This window comes from Orbicella franksi, chromosome 1 (genome assembly GCF_964199315.1).
Source record: "Orbicella franksi chromosome 1, jaOrbFran1.1, whole genome shotgun sequence".
Classification (NCBI taxonomy): Eukaryota; Metazoa; Cnidaria; class Anthozoa; order Scleractinia; family Merulinidae; genus Orbicella; species Orbicella franksi.
The window spans coordinates 16,640,086-16,657,165 of NC_138145.1; the positions used below are offsets into that span (position 1 = coordinate 16,640,086).

General features: G+C 40.9%; 2 protein-coding genes across 3 annotated transcripts; both read right to left on the reverse strand.

Annotated features, from left to right (window-relative positions):
* Window positions 1-2,380: 2,380 nt before the first annotated feature.
* Window positions 2,381-6,043, reverse strand: LOC145483440 (monocarboxylate transporter 13-like). Its single transcript, XM_081461950.1, has 4 exons — window positions 5,749-6,043; window positions 4,438-5,024; window positions 3,532-3,895; window positions 2,381-2,666 (listed from the first exon to the last, which is right to left on the reverse strand). Exons 1-4 carry the CDS (start codon window positions 5,972-5,974, stop codon window positions 2,470-2,472), a joined length of 1,374 nt encoding a protein of 457 aa, XP_081318076.1. The 5' UTR covers window positions 5,975-6,043; the 3' UTR covers window positions 2,381-2,469.
* Window positions 6,044-9,790: 3,747 nt separating this feature from the next.
* Window positions 9,791-16,326, reverse strand: LOC145493577 (monocarboxylate transporter 10-like). 2 transcript variants are annotated; one of them, XM_081473076.1, is made up of 5 exons: window positions 16,175-16,203; window positions 15,680-15,935; window positions 14,473-15,044; window positions 13,586-13,949; window positions 9,791-10,946 (listed from the first exon to the last, which is right to left on the reverse strand). In XM_081473076.1, the coding sequence occupies exons 2-5, from the start codon at window positions 15,903-15,905 to the stop codon at window positions 10,750-10,752; spliced, it is 1,359 nt and encodes a 452-aa protein (XP_081329202.1). In that variant the 5' UTR covers window positions 15,906-15,935; window positions 16,175-16,203; the 3' UTR covers window positions 9,791-10,749. The 2 variants fall into 2 exon arrangements, with proteins under 2 accessions (XP_081329202.1, XP_081329199.1); XM_081473073.1 differs by having other exon boundaries at window positions 15,680-16,326.
* Between the last annotated feature and the right edge of the window lie 754 nt (window positions 16,327-17,080).

Consider the following 17,080-nt stretch of genomic DNA (forward strand, 5'->3'; position numbering starts at 1 on the left):
CTAATCCTTCGGAAATAAGCCCTTGAATCACAGTACAGCAAGAATTCCCTACTCAACTATCCGCGAGCAGGCTCAAAAGATTGCGCATAGACCACGGAAATTTAGTTATTAAGTCTTTTCAAGTCTCATGTTAAGGTTTCTTTCCTCATTTTCCGCATTTTTCACTCTCCGTATTTTTCCACACCTCATTTTCCACACTCCTCATTTTCCATACTCCTCATTTTCATACTCCTCATTTTCCACACTCCGCACTCCCCATTTTCCACGAGCGCACGTTGGATATGAGATGGTAGATCGAGAGCCAATGAGGCGCGTAGCGCCAAGTTGGCTATAATCATCTCATTTCCAATAAGAGCGAAGGAATAATTGTTTTTTTTTTTAAAAAAACACCCACAAAATATAGAAAACGAAACTAAAATATAAATGAAAACGCCCCAAAAAATCACGCGCTCGCTTAATTACCATATTTGTAGAGCATGGTATAATGGCTCATGACCCATGATGACCAAGCCACTGAAACCTCTCGAATTCATCATTCAATGATCCAGTTTTTAATAAATGCTTGGATCCAAGGCAAGACCCAGCAATAATTTTCTACTTTCTTTCCGAAATTGCCTCGCATCCACGTTGAACTTTGATGTAACTGCTGACTGCTTGCAGCGCAATAGCGCCAGCAGCGGTTTTCTGAAGTGACGGCTTCTTCGGGCTATTGGAACTACAAAACGAGCGGAGATCCTAGAGATCGGCCGTGTTCCATCGACAAGAACGTTTTTAACGGATTTGGCCATTCGAGATACTGGTTTTATTACGTCATTGAAAATGACAGCTGCTGGTGTTATGCAATTTTTCATAGTTGATGAAAAAGATAAACGGCAACAATCTATGACAATTAATGACAATGGAGCCATTATTTTCGGGCATGGCATCACGCGAGAGTTGATTTCCATATTTTTGCAGCGCGTGGCGCTGAGAGTAAGTACGACTGCTTGCGGTTTATCGTCTCACGGCGGAAGACTTAAGAGCTCACTTGCGCGTTTTTTATGTCCCAGGACGGAGGCAGTTTAATTGATTACTTTTTCGAAAAAGTCACAGCCAGTAAAAACAAACAAGTCACGTTTTTTTCCAGCTAGGGACAGTGTTTTAAATCAGTTTTTAGCAAGCTAGACGCTGAACGGAAATCCCAGCCAGTAAATGATCTATTGCTAATATTTACCAGGTAATGCTAATATTTACGTAGCTATGGTAACGGTGCGTCCCATAGACTTGATAAGTAGAATCTACAGGATGCACCAGCTAGTTTACAGCTGCGCCAAGGAAACAAAATATCGAAGTAAGCATGTATGTGCAATTGGTTGAGAATATATAACTACTATAAAATATCTAAGAATGTGTAAGAGTATAAAAATGCATATACATTGCACAGATAAAAACTATGCAAACGTAACATAAGAAAACGGGTGAAAAAATTGTTAAAATAAGTTAACATTTGCCAGCTGATGTCTACGTCACTTAGTGCATAATTTTTTCAAATAAGTAGAATTCTTTCGCAGAAAGGATGAAACAACAATATAATTCTCTTGTGTCGTAATGATTAGAAAAATGTCTAAACAGGAAAAACCTTCAAACAGTTTCATAGGGTAGCTTTGATCTCTTTAAAAGTTGACATGGCAACGAATTTTGATCTGACTTTTTCTTGATATAAATGCTTTACAAATTTAGATTACACGCCGAGTAACATAACTTATTTGTTCGTATCAATTACAAGCTGCACTGAGCTGGACTCCAGGGCTGACAATTTTGGGAGTTTGGAAAAGGTCGGCACACAACGGGAGTCATGTTTCTGGGAGGTGAAGCAGGGACATGCCCTTTTCAGTGTACCTGTAGGATGCATGTTGCAGGGACAGTACGCAAGCTTCTGCACACAAAGGGAATTGAGGCATAAGATTGTGTTGTATAGCAAAGACATTTTGCAAAAGTAGTGCAATCGATGCGACATAGAAGTTAAGGTCGTTTTCCCCCCACTTCATTACCCACGAATTCAAACCGACTGAATTTCACGCAACAAGTTAAGGGGACCAAATTTTGTCACTGCACCAGAAGTTCGCATTTCACGCTGAGAGAATTGTCACTGCTACATGGCCCCGCTTCATGTCCCTTCAACATGTTCCGCGCGTCTTATAAACCTGGCTACACGTCTCCTTGAGACTAACTAAAATGAGGTAAAGTGCAGTCGATAAAAGTTTCTGGTAAAAACAGGCGCCATAATCGATCGATTATGGATCCTGGTAAAAACTATTTACTGTACATTTCAAATTATTTAATGCACAAGTCATAATTTCATTTTCCTAGGAAGAATTTATCAAACTATGCTAGTATTTTATCGCACTAATATTTTGGAGATACAATTGCAGGGCCTTGCCATGAAGTAAAGGCGCCGCAATGTAATTACAGTTAATTTTTGATACATATTTACAAAACAGTTTCCCTGTCTATGACGAGCAGTTCAGTAAAAGAAGATTTTTCTGACTCGTTTTGGAATTTTCTCTCTGTTAAATCGCCTCTCTTAAGACAAATAAACATGAGTAAAATCAACAGTCCAATAGTCTCAATGCCACCGGCAGAAAAGAAAGTTGCAAGATACGACTTGGTCTTGTCGGCAACCAAACCTGAAAAAAACGTCAGGAACAGTTAGGTGACAATAACTATTACGACCCGTGAGAAGTTTGCAAACGAGCCTAGTGACCCATCAGGCTGGCGCTTATCTCCAGTTTCTGATGCATGAGGCGACTAGGAGTATTTCTACCTCAATTACCCTTCCTGGATGTCCATTTTGCCTGATTTCGAGAGGGTTTGTTTTCATTTACTACGCGAAAACAGTTGTCCCAGCTGAAAGAAACGAGTCTCAAAAGTAATAGGTCCTTTGCAGCTGGGGTCACGTGACCAAATATTTTCCAGAAAATTTTTGTGTTATGGGTTATAACTTAAAGAATGCCAGAAATGGAAAGAGCGCATCGAAAATATCAAAATGGCCAAGTTTGAGGTCCCTGGAATTAAAAAGTACGTTTAAACGACAGTTCGAATTTTCGGAAAGTTTAGAGGATTTGTACGTAAAATGTTGCTGGAGAGCAAGGTCTTGCTCTCCAGCAACTTTTTCCATACAAATCTTTTAAAAATTCGGACCGTCATAAAATCTCCTTCTTTAATGATGCAGGGGCCTCAAACTTGGCCATTTTGATATTTTTGACATGGGTTTTCCATTTCTGGCATTCGTTAAGTTATAGCCCATAATTTTATGAAAAATAGGTCACGTGATGGCTTAGCTGCAAAGGGCCTATTAAGCTGCTTATTTCGAATCTAAAGAGAGAGGACAAGGGAAAATACACGAAAATTAGCTAGCGGAGGAGAAGTCACCCATTACAAAGCTACTCAGACGTGCTACATCACAAGTATGTCTCATTCATTTAGGAGACTTTTGGCCAAATCTAATCTTGTAACATCTTGGAACTAAGGTATTCCACCTTTGAAACTTACCTCCAATTGGTGGGCCACACAAGAAAGCTGTACTAATACAAAACTGTTGAAAGCCAAATCCCTGGGCTTTTTGTTTCTGTGTCAGGGTTTGCAAGATTGAAAGAATATTTGCAATCGCTATCACGCCATCTGTAAGGCCATAAACTATGCAATAAAAAAGAAGCCACATCCAGTTGGTTGCTAAGGGCAACATTATGGTCGCCACTGTATCGACTGTCGCAAATATGAGGAACACTCTTGGAGGACTCATGACGTCACAAAGCTTGGAACCCAATATCCTGGCCACGAGACTTGCCAGTCCAATGGACGAATAAAGCCAGGTTACCAAGTCAGCGGCGATACCACGATCCTCACAGTACCGGGCCTAGGAAATGGGATGGAATATATTTGGATCAAGAGATAATTTCTTGATTTGGATTGATTGCGTGATGCGATATAGTGAACCTACAGATAGGCTGATTGGTGGCTTCCACTTTGAAATGTTACTTATTATGTTTTTACGTTGTATGTGCAAAAAAGAGCGATCGTCTTATACAGGGAGATCAGTTTCCTGGATCCCAGAGACTTTTCCTGCGCGTCAGCCTTCTACGGAAAGTATTCTGGGCTTGGCCGAGAGCAAGACGGAAACTCAGTGCTCAGTCTCCAGCCGATTCCAGAGCGAGTGAGAAAAAAAGAAACACTGATTTCTAGAATAAGCAACTTTGCAATTCTCACCATGCTTGTAATATGAGTGTTCTAAACGCTGTGACTACAGATTTTCAAAGTAACAATTGAAAATTTTTCGCCCCTTCTTTTTTATTGACATCATAGCCTCATGTAGGCGACCTGTGTCAGCCAGGTGTCAGCTGATGGTGTCATTTGCTAGTAATTTGTTTTTAAAATCCAACAAATCAATCGATTACTTACGAGAAGGACAGGAGGTATGGAGTGACTAATGTATACAAAAACGTATGTTATATTCAGGACGACAAAGGTAATATTTTTCCACATTGTCAAATCCAGAATTCGACTTCTCTGCCCTGCTTTAGACTCTTCACTTTCTTGAACACTTCTTTCGGCTTGGTCGCTTGCCACATTAGGATCCAATACCCAGCCGATGAAGGGAATGATGAAAACGATACAAGTCATGCCTCTAAAGGCTCCTCTCCAGCCAAATGCATCAATGAAAACCTGGCACACTGGGCTCATTACAAGTAATCCAGCTCCCGTACTCATAGTTACTAACCCTGTGGTTAACGAACGTCGCTTCACAAAATACCGAGGCACGATCTGGAAAACGGCAATGAAAACGAGGCTTGAGCCACACCCAAAGATTCCTCCGTAAGTCAAAAGCATAAGATAAAGACTGGGAACTAAAGAAGTCAATAGGAGACCGATGGTGCTCAACACCGCTCCACTAATAACCACTGCGCGTGCGCCAAATCGGTCGGTGAGTCGTCCAGCTACGGGACCAAAAAGACCAGCGGATGCCACTGCCAGAGATCCAACCCACGCTGAAAGAGAAATGAGTGTTTTTACCACCCTGTCCCTGGTTCCAAGCGCGGGATCCGTTGTTTTGCCGACTCAGGCGTCGTCCACACCACGCCGGAGGAATTTTGTAAACGGAGGTTTCAACCTGAAAACGCATCAAGAATGTTTTCCGTCCAAACTACGCCGGAGGAATTTGAAAAAGCAACAATCATCGGTCATTTTGCTTCTGCGTTTCAGTAAAACTCGGTCAGGGAAACACATGATTATCGTGATGCCATCGTTTTCAAAATGTTTTCCGTCCACACTAAAGTCCAAAGCCGGCGTTTTCAAATACCTCCAGTTTCAAGGCGTTTTAGAAAAGTTCCGTTTTCGTGACGGATTAGTGTGGTTGGTAGGCTTAACCGGAGAAATAAAGCTACATTTTCAAATTCCTCCGGATAGTGTGGACAGGGCCTCAGCTGCGAGCCCAGATGGGAACAGGTCTTGGGTATTTTTGTAGTATATTTCTCTTCCTTTGAAGTACATTTCTGGCAATCATTCCTATCTTGAATTAAGACATATGCACGAACCGAAATGGTGTCGATCCACTTACTTATATGTCACCCTCTATAGCTAGCTTTCATCAAATGATTTGTCTTTGCACACTTCTCAATCTAGTTTCCCTGGTTAACTTTCTTTCCCCTCTCCTCCATTTAAATGCATGAGGCTTAAACTTCATGTAAGAAAGGACATTCAGCCTTTATTTACCTGTTTTGGATTTTCCTGCCTTAAACTCGTCAAGAAGAGAAGGAAAAATAATACCAAAGCAATACGTGCATCCAATTACGATGATGTTACAAGTGACTCCAGCCGCACACACGACCCAAGACCACCAAGTGTCTGGCTGTCGCAGTTTTCTCTGACTTGGTTGTCCTGTCTCTGTTCTGTCTTCAGCCTTCTTTAGATGGAGGCAGCTTGTACTTTTTACTGTCATTTTTACGGTATCGTTTAAGTGGCCAGGGAGCTGTTTACAACGAAACAGGAAAGCAAGAAAAGGCCATTGGTATATTGCATGTTTCTAGAAGCTAAGGTACTTTAGTTTTTTAACTTGGAAAATCTAAGTTGTAAGCGTGGATGGGAGATTCACTCCATCCTTCGATTTCTGTTAGACGTTTTGCGAATCTTCCCACCAAGTGAGTAATTCAGATTTAGTTTAGACGCCTGGATGTTAAGAAAAGGCTAATGCAACAAAGACACGGAAAAAGGAAAACTTGTTTTTGACTATTTTTCTGAGTTTTAAGTAACAGAACTTCTGAACAACAGAAATTTATTATGCATATTTGCACCCGACCTTTTGAAACCTGAGTAAGTGACGCAAATTGTGTTGTAAGTAATAGTAATTGGAACGAGTGGAGTACAATTCAGATAGTAATCGCGCGAGTAATTTCAAAACGCGAGGCTGATTTAAAATTACGAGCACGATTACTCCCTGAATTGTACGACACCAGGTCCAATTACAAATTATGTAATGGTATCTATAGCAAATTTCGGAATTAAAAATGCCTTTTGAGACCTTTTTTTGAGCTAAAAACTTTGTAGCGCTTTTCATAAATTTTAAAAACTGTAGGAAACATCGAGAAGGAATTGAAGCAATTGAAGCGCGCGTAATTGACGTGCGAATCACATGGGTATCCAATTGCGAAATTGGATACCTGCAATTGGACACCTACGTGATCGCGCGCCGATTAAGTGACAAAAAGGCGCGCGCAGAACCAATCACGACCTAGAACTTTGTTATAGATACGATTACAGACCGAATTGGACTCCACTCAGTCCTATTACCTTTACTTATCGCCTCTCTAGCTCGATACATGTTATGTCATTGCTTTTTTATAGGCCTAATTAGCCTTGATAGATAAACTGTCCACTTGTTTTGATCTAACCACATGAGTCTGAAAGTGGGGCCTGAAATAGAGCCAAAATATTGTAACAAGTTTCCACTGTAATAAATCAAACCTTGGTTTTCAACAATGTTAACAATCCTCGGACTCGTAATGTACCTATGACCTACAGATCAAAAACTCAGTTCAGGGCCGTCAATTGCTCTGGTTTACAGACGATCCATTTTCCAAGTTGAGTGGCCCATAGCCACCTTGATCTTAGGTCATATTAGGGTCATTTACTGTTGTTGTTGTCTAAAGTTCATTCAAGAGTTCATACTCGTACGTATGTCTCGTATCGAATCTTAGGTTGATTATCACGTGCCACACGTGCTAAACTGATTATTGGGACGTGATCGCGTGATTGCTCTGAACAATCGGCTCGTAACGCGTGTGCCAGACGAAAGGAAATCCCCGCTCGCGATAATCTGTCACCACCAGTAAAATCAAATTCAATAGTGTCGGGTTTTTTCATCGATTTATTCTCCTTTTCCCTTTCTTTTACCAAACAGGACGCTTTCAAACTAACCTCGTAACTAAAGGCCATTTAGACACAACGAGAGTATGCTATTGCCTGATCAACATGATAGTAAGTAGATATTGAACACACACAGAAGCATAAATAGCCTGTACAAGCATAATCCCCGAGTCGTTAATTATTGCGTTACTGTAAGAACGTGAGGGCTTTATGGGGGTTTTGCGGCTCCCCTACAAGTAGGAAAGCTCAAAGATACTGCACTGGGGCCTAGAAACACATTACAAAGACCCTGTTGATGCCAGCAGTGCTGTACGCCCGCCCGCCGTGTGCACGCGATGGAAAATAAAATTAAGGGTGCAGCATCAGTATTGTTTCCGTACTTACTGTTTCTGGTATTTTGATAGCTCTTGGATCATTTCAGAACAACATTCGTCAGAATTTCTCTCAAGAATCAGGATGGGTTTATGGACGAAAGTGACGATACACGGTTATGTTCCGTTTATGTGCGTCTGTGTATTCGTTTTTGCCTTTTTTTACAGTACTGTGGTTTCTACTTTAGTTAAGATGGCGTTACTGACTTAAGCGACTTCTACGTTACTGTATTCGCTTCAAAGACAACGTAAACTAGTCCCTTATATATTAAACCACAAGAGTCTACTCACCGTGAAACGCTGTCAGGCCAGGTCACAGCTGTAGTTGGAGCTTCTTCCACGAACAACAAGAAAGGAGCACAAGATCCCATCAAGACCGGCGCAACCTGCTCGTTACCGGTTTCATTTTCAAACAAAGGAAAAACAATAACGCCTTCAAAACAGGAATGCTGTTTATCTTGCTCTGTAATTAGATACCCCAAAATTGTAAGTTAAATCATTAAATCGAGAGGCATATTCGATTTGCTATAAATAACGCTTACCTTCAACCAAACCATCTTCCCGCTTTCATCACGCTAATAAATAAGCAATCACCGCACAGCGTTTTCTACTGATTTTAAAATACAAGACTGAAAAATCTTCCAATACGACTGCTGGCGCTAGGTACCGCTTGGATTTTCAGGAGAAAGAAACAGGCAAAAGGGAAATAATTCACAAAAATAATCCCTGATATTTGCATAATTTGTTTTTGTTCGCGCTGTCAATTTTTGCAAAAGACATATACAAATAATTATAAGCAATTTTCTCGAGTGCTCATCTCATTTTATGAAGTGCTCTGTCCTCCCATTATGTGCGTTACCTGCATTTAGAAAACAGCCCTAAGAAAATACGCGCGCTAATTGGTTAAAAATCGTGTCTCTATAACTCGATAAAAACACGATGCATGTTTTTTTATTTCTTAAATCAAATTTATGTTGACACACGCGCTGAAAAATTACATAGAGAAAATTTTTATTGAAATTATTTTAAATTTACGAGGAGAAAAATATGTCAGCATGGTCACTTTGCTGGAAATAAATGGTTTATGTATATTCGTCAAAAAATACAAAGCTATCTCATTTTAGTATAGCGATCACAAGCTTGCGACGCTGTCACAGCGTCTTTCTCAAGTGAATGTGGAGGGAATCTATTTTTCATGAGCTTGAGGGAACCAGGTCACGTGCCAAAACATCACCGTATAGGGCGGGAAGTTCAATCTCCGCTCTTGATTGAGCGTCGGCAAAGAATTTCCAAGGCCTCACGAATTCTTATGAAGCTGTTTTCTTCTCTAGGTGTGACATTTTGGACCTACGTTTATACAATGATCCACACACTTTATATGAATATATTAAACTGTGTTTCGACCACGAGAGAGTGTTGCATAACTATTTTATACCATGCCATATATAAACAATACAGTGGCCAACACAATGGTCCAGAATCAGTGCGACAGAGAGGTGACATACGCGCGGAGCACGATGAGAAGGGTGGGTGTAATACATGTACCGTCAAATACACCGCGGCTTTCCAGTATTCTGATTGGCTGCAGTTTTTATGGCATGACATAAAATGCAATATAAACATACAAGCCAAGTTTATTATGTAATGCGTTTATATGGGAGGTGTGATGATGGCATTTCAGGCTACTCTATGACCGTCACCAACAAAGTAAGACTAGGGTAAAAGAAAAAGCTTTCACCGTCTTCTCGTTATTGAGAGGACTTTATCAATAGGCCACATTCGTATTCTCGGGATTGGACTGGAACTAGCTTGCAACTGACACTAATGTGGGGGATCTGGGATTTTTAATGATGATCCCCCGCATGAGCCTCCATTGTAAGCTAGTTCCAGTCTAACACCGAGAATACGAATATGGTCCATTGTACTAGCAAGTGTTTCATATGCTAGTCAACGCGACGTTAGAGTTACTTCAGACAGGTGCCGTTTTTGTGACCAGAAGTGCTGCCTAACTTTGAAAACGCACTTATGCTTGTTTGTAGCAGCTGCTACGAACACCTAAAAGACCCCTAAAAACGATGAAATGGGCCAAAAGGACAACAGAAACCAGGCAAGGTGTGTATATTTTCGTTCTTCTATTAAAAAAAAGCAAGTAACATTTTAATGCGTTGCGCGTTTTTTCTTTCGTTATTTTAAACTCCATACAATGCCTTTTAGAGAGCTCAAATTTTCCAACGGCCCAAAGTGTAACACAACAGCGCACACTTAAGGTGGTCACGTCTCACTCGATACGCGTACATAAATCATTAGGAGCCGGAGAAGGTCACTAAAAAAAACGCATATTTTTTGTCAACGTTGATAAAAACCTTGCACTAAGTTTAGCCACTCACCAGAGTTTCAGCCTCTAAAGTGCAGGTTTTCCTTATGAAATTCGTCTCTAAATAAGCCCAAAATTCGAACATCGCTGCCGCCATTTTTGAACAGTACTCAGCAGCCGGGCCGCGTTTTCCTGACGTCATTCCGTCCGAGAGATTTTGTTCAAATGGCTTCCGACAAGCCTTTTCACCAGCACTCTTATGGCTGCTCTTAAGCCATATTATTTTGAGCCAAACATGCTCCAAACTCCGAAATGATAGCATTGAAGATAGTGAAGAGGATAAACGCTAGGGAAAAAATAGATTTTGCAGACCTTGTGATGGATGCCACTCCTTCCCGGCAATTTCGAGTCGGATGGAATGACGTCACATAAACACAGCCTGGCTGCCAAGACAGTTTCAAGATGGCGGCGTCCAAAGTCGCTTCTTTTGAGACAAATTTCTTCAGGATAGCGGGCACTTCAGAGGCTGAAACTTCAATGAGTGGAAAAACGGGATGTTTACTTGCTATAGGCGAATACAAAAATAATAAGCTTTTGGAGTGACCTTGTCCGTTAATATTTGATCGATTCTCATCGTGAGTTTGGGACACCTGTGATTACAGCTAATTACAAAACGGTTTCGCTGTCTATGACAAGCAGTTCTGTAAAAGAAGATTTTCCAGTTTCGTTTTGGAATTTTTTGTCTGTTAATTCGCCTCTCTTAAGACAAATAAACATGAGTAAAATTAACAGTCCGACAGTCTCAATGCCACCGGCAGAAAAAAAAGTTGCATAATACGACCTGGTCTTGTCAGCAACCAAACCTGAAAAAGGAAACACAAATGGTTAGGTTACAATAACTATTACGACCTGCGAGAAGTTTGCAAACCAGCCAAGTGGCCTATCAGGCTGGCGCTTATCTCTAGTTTCTGTAGCATCAAGTAACTAGCAGTATTTCATACTAATGCTGATGCTAATGCTAATGCTAATAAGTAGGGCCCGTAGGGTGAGTCAAAATACAAACAACGAGTAAAAATATAAAGTGTTATACACACGAAAACATCTAATAAGAGATTTATTATTCAACTGCTGTTAGTCAATAAATTTATCAGTGAAAGAGGGAGAGTGTGACAGTTTTGCATGCGTGCGCCGACCTGTCCGGCAAACAGGTTTTCTACTGTACAAATAACTGTACAATATCGTTGTATATTTGTATTGTTATTTGGATGGTATTCGCTGCAGTTGGATAATAATAATACTAATACCAATACCAATACCAATAAACTACAAACCTAATGAAATGAAATTACGAACCTGATGAAAAATGAACAATACCATGAATACAAATATACGATATAGTAAAAGTTAAAACCTAAAATCATGAGAGACGCGAAAAGTTGAATTACAATAATATTAAAAAACTTCCTTAAATATAAATATAAAAGCTAAATCCTAAAATGGTTTTAAAATATTGCTGCGCTGCGAAGATTGTTTTAAATAAATGAGTTTTTAAGCACTTAACGGAGTCTGATTTTCTAGTATTTAGAGGCACGTTATTCTAAGGTTTTGCTGCTGATACAGCAAAAGAACGGCCTCCTTAAGTCTCCCGCTTATAATTAGGGCAGATAGAATTATAGCTAGTATACCGTGTGCTTCTATTATGTCGTGTACTGTATTGTTAATTACTAAGTGTTCATTGAGCCATTTATGCGCTTATAAAAAATTTCTAAATAGAATGATGCAAGGTACTGCAAACGAAAATGCTGCTGGTACACGTAGGATCTGTAAAAGATCTGATCAGCCAAAAATAGAAACATAACAATGAAGCAAGGCTGATAAGTAATACATCAAACACGAGAGACAGTGTTTCATCGGGATATCCAAACACCGAGAAGAGAGTTGAAAATACGACGCGCAGCGGAGTATTTTTGACGAAATTCGAGGTGTTTAGATAGCCGATGAAACACTGTCTCGAGTGTTTGATATATCCGTCTCAACAGAAACAAAAACTAAGGGGTAAACGGGGAAGTAAAATCGTCAAAATCCATGCTAATTAAGGCCGGGTATCCAAACCTCCTTCACGGTTGTGATTTTCTTTGTTTTAACTTGATGAATTATTAATGAGTTTGAGAACTATACGTAGAAAGGTTAACGGAACAAAGACACATGATGACAGAGTTCAAACTGAAAGCCAAGAATTGCAACCGCGCAGAGCTGTTTCGACCTGGTTGGGCCTCGTCAGCATGGTGTAGCAGCAAAAAATAGAACGACCGGCTTGTGGAGTGATCGTATGCCAAATGCACATGGTAATGACCTCAGATGAAACTCAAATCCAAACGTTTGCGTATTGGTCAATAGGGAGTTTACGAAACCACGACGCCGACGCCGAGGACAACGTTGATTAAAAAATGAATTTATATTTTGTCTACGAATCTCGCGATACTCTTAAGTCATTTACTTTGTTTATCACTGTCAAAACTATCGCAAAACTAAATCCGGAACATAGCGATAAATTTGAAGTAAAAATTTAAAAAATTAGCTGTCGTGGTTCACGTTCTCCAGACAACGCAAAATTTGGTCATTTCACGTTGTTGTTTTGCAGAGGACGGCAAAGAAATGTACCAAGAATTATAACGCACAGCCATTGTACTGCTCATTAATTCTTTTGTTCAGTGACGTTCCCGTTGCCGTTGCCGTCGTGGTTTCGTAAACTCCCTAATGTCGCATGCAAAACGCGTGACCCTAAACAATAGGCAAAATCCAGAATATCATGTGGTTATCGTGATAAGGGTATTGCGGACAGACAAAAACTGTCCCGCAGAAAATACAGGGAAATATAGGGCAAAACCATGTTATAAATGAGCAGCATATCGAATCTACAAAGACCTACGCCCCCCACCCTTCCCCGCCCCCCCCCCCCCCAAAAAAACATCTCCTCATTTTCTCTTGAAAACACTAAATACAATCATGATGCAATGATCGGTCCACAAGGCAGTCATTCTATTTTTTGCTCCTACACCGTGCTGACGAGGCCCAACCAGGTCGAGACAGCGGCCCATGGTTGCAATACTTGCTTTAAGTTTGGACTCCATCCTACTGTTGTCCCACAGCTTTCTACGTAGTTATCAGCCTTGCTTCATTGGCATGAGTATTTCTACCCACCTCCCCCTTCCTCGGTGCTCATTTTGCCTGATTTCACGGGGGTTGGTCTATTTTACTTCACAAAAGCAGTTGTCCCAGCTGAAAGGAGCGAGTCTCAAAAGCAATTAAGCTGCTTAACTTAAAACTAAAGAAAGGGAATAAGGGAAAATACACGAAAATAAGCTAGCTGGGGAGAAGTTATCTATAGCAGAGTTAATCAGACGTGCTAAATCAGAAGTCTTTCTTATTCATTTTATAGACTTTTGGCCAAATCTAATCTTGCTACATCTAGAAACTAAGGTATTCCACCTTTGAAACTTACCTCCAATTGGTGGGCCACACAAGAAAGCTGTGCTAATACACAACTGTTGAAAGCCAAATCCTTGAGCTTTTTGTTTCTGTGTTAGGATTTGCAAGATTGAAAGAATGTTTGCAATCACCATCACGCCATCTGTAAGGCCATAAACTATGCAATAACAAAGAAGCCACATCCAGTTAGTTGCTAAGGGCAACATCATGGTCGCCACTGTATCGACTGTCGCAAATATGAGGAACACTCTTGGAGGACTCATGACGTCACAAAGCTTTGAACCCAATATACTGGCCCCAAGAGTTGTCAGTCCAATGGACGAATAAAGCCAGGTTACCAAGTCAGCGGCGATACTATGATCCTCACAGTACTGGGCCTAGGAAATGGGATGGAATATATTTGGATTGATTGTTTACTCGGCGACACAGTGAAACTACAGATAGGCTGATTGGTGCCTTCCACTTTGAAATGTTACTTATTATGTTTTTACGTTGTATGTGCAGAAAAGAGCGATCCTCTTATACAGGGAGATCAGCCCCAGGATGCCAGAGGCTTTTCCTGCGCGGTTTCCGGTCTTGCTCTCGGCCAAGCCCAGAATACTTTCCGTCGCAGGCTGACTGTGCTCGGTGTCCAGCCGATTCCAGAGCAAGAGAGAAAAAAAGAAACACTGATTTCTAAGATAAGCAACTTTGCAATTCTCATCATGCTTGTAACTGCTCCAAATACACATGCATGTTCTAAATAAATATGCTTAACTATGAATTTTCAAAGCGAAAATTGAAAGTTTTTGTCTTCTTTTTTATTGAAAGCATATCTTCATGAGGGGAATCTGTGTCGACTAATGGAGTCACTCGCTAGTACTTAGTTTTTAAAATCCAACAAATCAATCAATTACTTACGAGAAGGACAGGAGGTATGGAGTGACCAATGTATACAAAAACACCTGTGATATTAAGGACGACAAAAGTGATATTTTTCCACATTGTCAAATCCAGAATTCGTCTGGAGTCTTCACTTTCTTGAACACTTTTTTCGGCTTGGTCGCTCGCCACATTAGGATCCAATGCCCAGCCGATGAAGAAAATGATGAAAACGATACAAGTCATGCCTCTAAAGGCTCCTCTCCAGCCAAATGCATCAATGAGAGCCTGGCATACTGGGCTCATTACAAGTAATCCAGCTCCCGTACTCATAGTTACTAACCCTGTGGCTAACAAACGTCGCTTCACAAAATACCGAGGCACAATCTCGAAAACGGCAATGTAAACGAGGCTTGAACCACACCCAAAGATTCCTCCGTAAGTCAAAAGCATAAGATAAAGACTGGGAACTAAAGAAGTCAATAGGAGACCGATGGTGCTCAACACCGCTCCACTAATAACCACTGCGCGTGCGCCAAATCGGTCGGTGAGTCGTCCAGCTACGGGACCAAAAAGACCAGCGGATGCCACTGCCAGAGATCCAACCCACGCTGAAAGAAAAATGAGTGTTTTTACCACCCTGTCCCTAGTTCGAATCCAAGCGCGGGATTAGACACGCACGATCTCTTAATCAGATCATCGTTGTTCTACCGACTCAGGGCCTGTCCACACTACGCTGGAAGAATTTGGAAATGGAGGTTTCACTCTGAAAATGCATCAATTTTTTTCCGTCTACACTGAGCCGGATTAATTTGAAAAAGCAACAATCACCGGTCATTTTGCATTTTGCATATGTTTGAGTAACACTTGAGCACGGGAATATCACGACTATCGTAACGTCATTGTTTACGAAAAGCGGCTACGTTCTCAAAATGTTTTCCGTCCACACTAAAGCGCAAAAGCCGGCGTTTTCAAATTCCTCCGGTCTCAAGAGCGTTTTCGAAAAGTTGCGTTTTCGCGACGGATTTGTGTGAACGGTAAGTTTAACCAGAGAAATAAAACTCCATTTTTAATGGTGTCGATCCACTTACTTATATGTCACCCTCTATAGCTAGCTTTCATCAAATGATTTGTCTTTGCACACTTCTCAATCTAGTTTCCCTGGTTAACTTTCTTTCTCCTCTCCTCCATTTAAATGCACGAGGCCTAAACTTCGTGTAAGAAGGGACATTCAGCCTTTATTTACCTGTTTTGGATTTTCCTGCCTTAAACTCGTCAAGAAGAGAAGGAAAAATAATACCAAAGCAATACGTGCATCCAATTACGATGATGTTACAAGTGACTCCAGCCGCACACACGACCCAAGACCACCAAGTGTCTGGCTGTCGCAGTTTTCTCTGACTTGGTTGTCCTGTCTCTGTTCTGTCTTCAGCCTTCTTTAGATGGAGGCAGCTTGTACTTTTTACTGTCATTTTTACGGTATCGTTAAAGTGGCCAGGGAGCTGTTTACAACGAAACAGGAAAGTAAAAACAGGCCATTGGTACATTGCATGTTTCTAGAAGCTAACGTACTTGAGTTTTTCTTAGGTCATCTTAGGGAGATTTGTTAATGTTTCTCCTTTTTTTGTCTCAAAGCGCGGTCCTCACTTGCGACGCAAGCATAAGCATAAAAGAAGCTTATGCGCTGGTGGACCCTACTGGGACGGCATGAGAATATCAAAATCTTGAAGGCTTATGCTACCTTAAGCTTAGTACGTCACTGCCGTCCCCACTTAAGCGCGTAAGTTTCAATGTTTACACTTATGCTTGCGTCGCAAGTGAGGAGAAAGTTCATTCATCACGTGCAAGACTGATTGCATAATTGGAGCGTGATCGCGTGATCAGTGCTTTGAACAACCGGCTTCTCTCTCGTATGTCAGACGAAAGGAAATATCCATTCGCGAAAATCTGTCATCGCTAGTAGTAAACTTAAATTGAATAGTGTCAGTTTTGTTCATCGATTTATTCTCCTTTTCTCTTTCTTTTACAAAACACAGCGTTTTCAAACTAACGTGGTAACTAGAGATGTATTACTGCTAACTGATAGTAAGTAAACATTGAACACACACAAAAGTAACAGCCTGTATCATTGTGTCCGTGTCGTTAATTATTACGTAACTGCAAGCACGTGAGGGCTTGACGGGAGTTCTACAGCTCCCTACACGTAGGAAAGCTCAAAGATATTTCACTGTAGCTTAGAAATACAGTACAGAAATCCTGTTGATACGAGCAGTGTTATTCGTCCGCCCGCCCACCCGCCCTCTTGGATCATTTCAAAACAACATTCGCCATAATTTCTCTCAAGAATCAGGATAGGTTTATGGACGAAAATGACGATAGAAAATACACGGTTATGTTCCTTTTGTGTGAGTCTGTCTATCCGTTTGGTTAGCCTTGCCTCGTTTACAGTACTGTATGGCGACGACGTTAGTGCATTCGCTTCAAAAGTAACGTTAACTGGTCCTATTAATCCACACGCTGTCAGGTCCTGTGACAACTGTAGTTTGAGCTTCTTCCCTACCAAGAATAACAAGAAAGGAATTTAAGATCCCAATCCAACCTGACCTGCTCGTTTTACCAGTAGGGTAATTAAATACTCCAAGGTTGT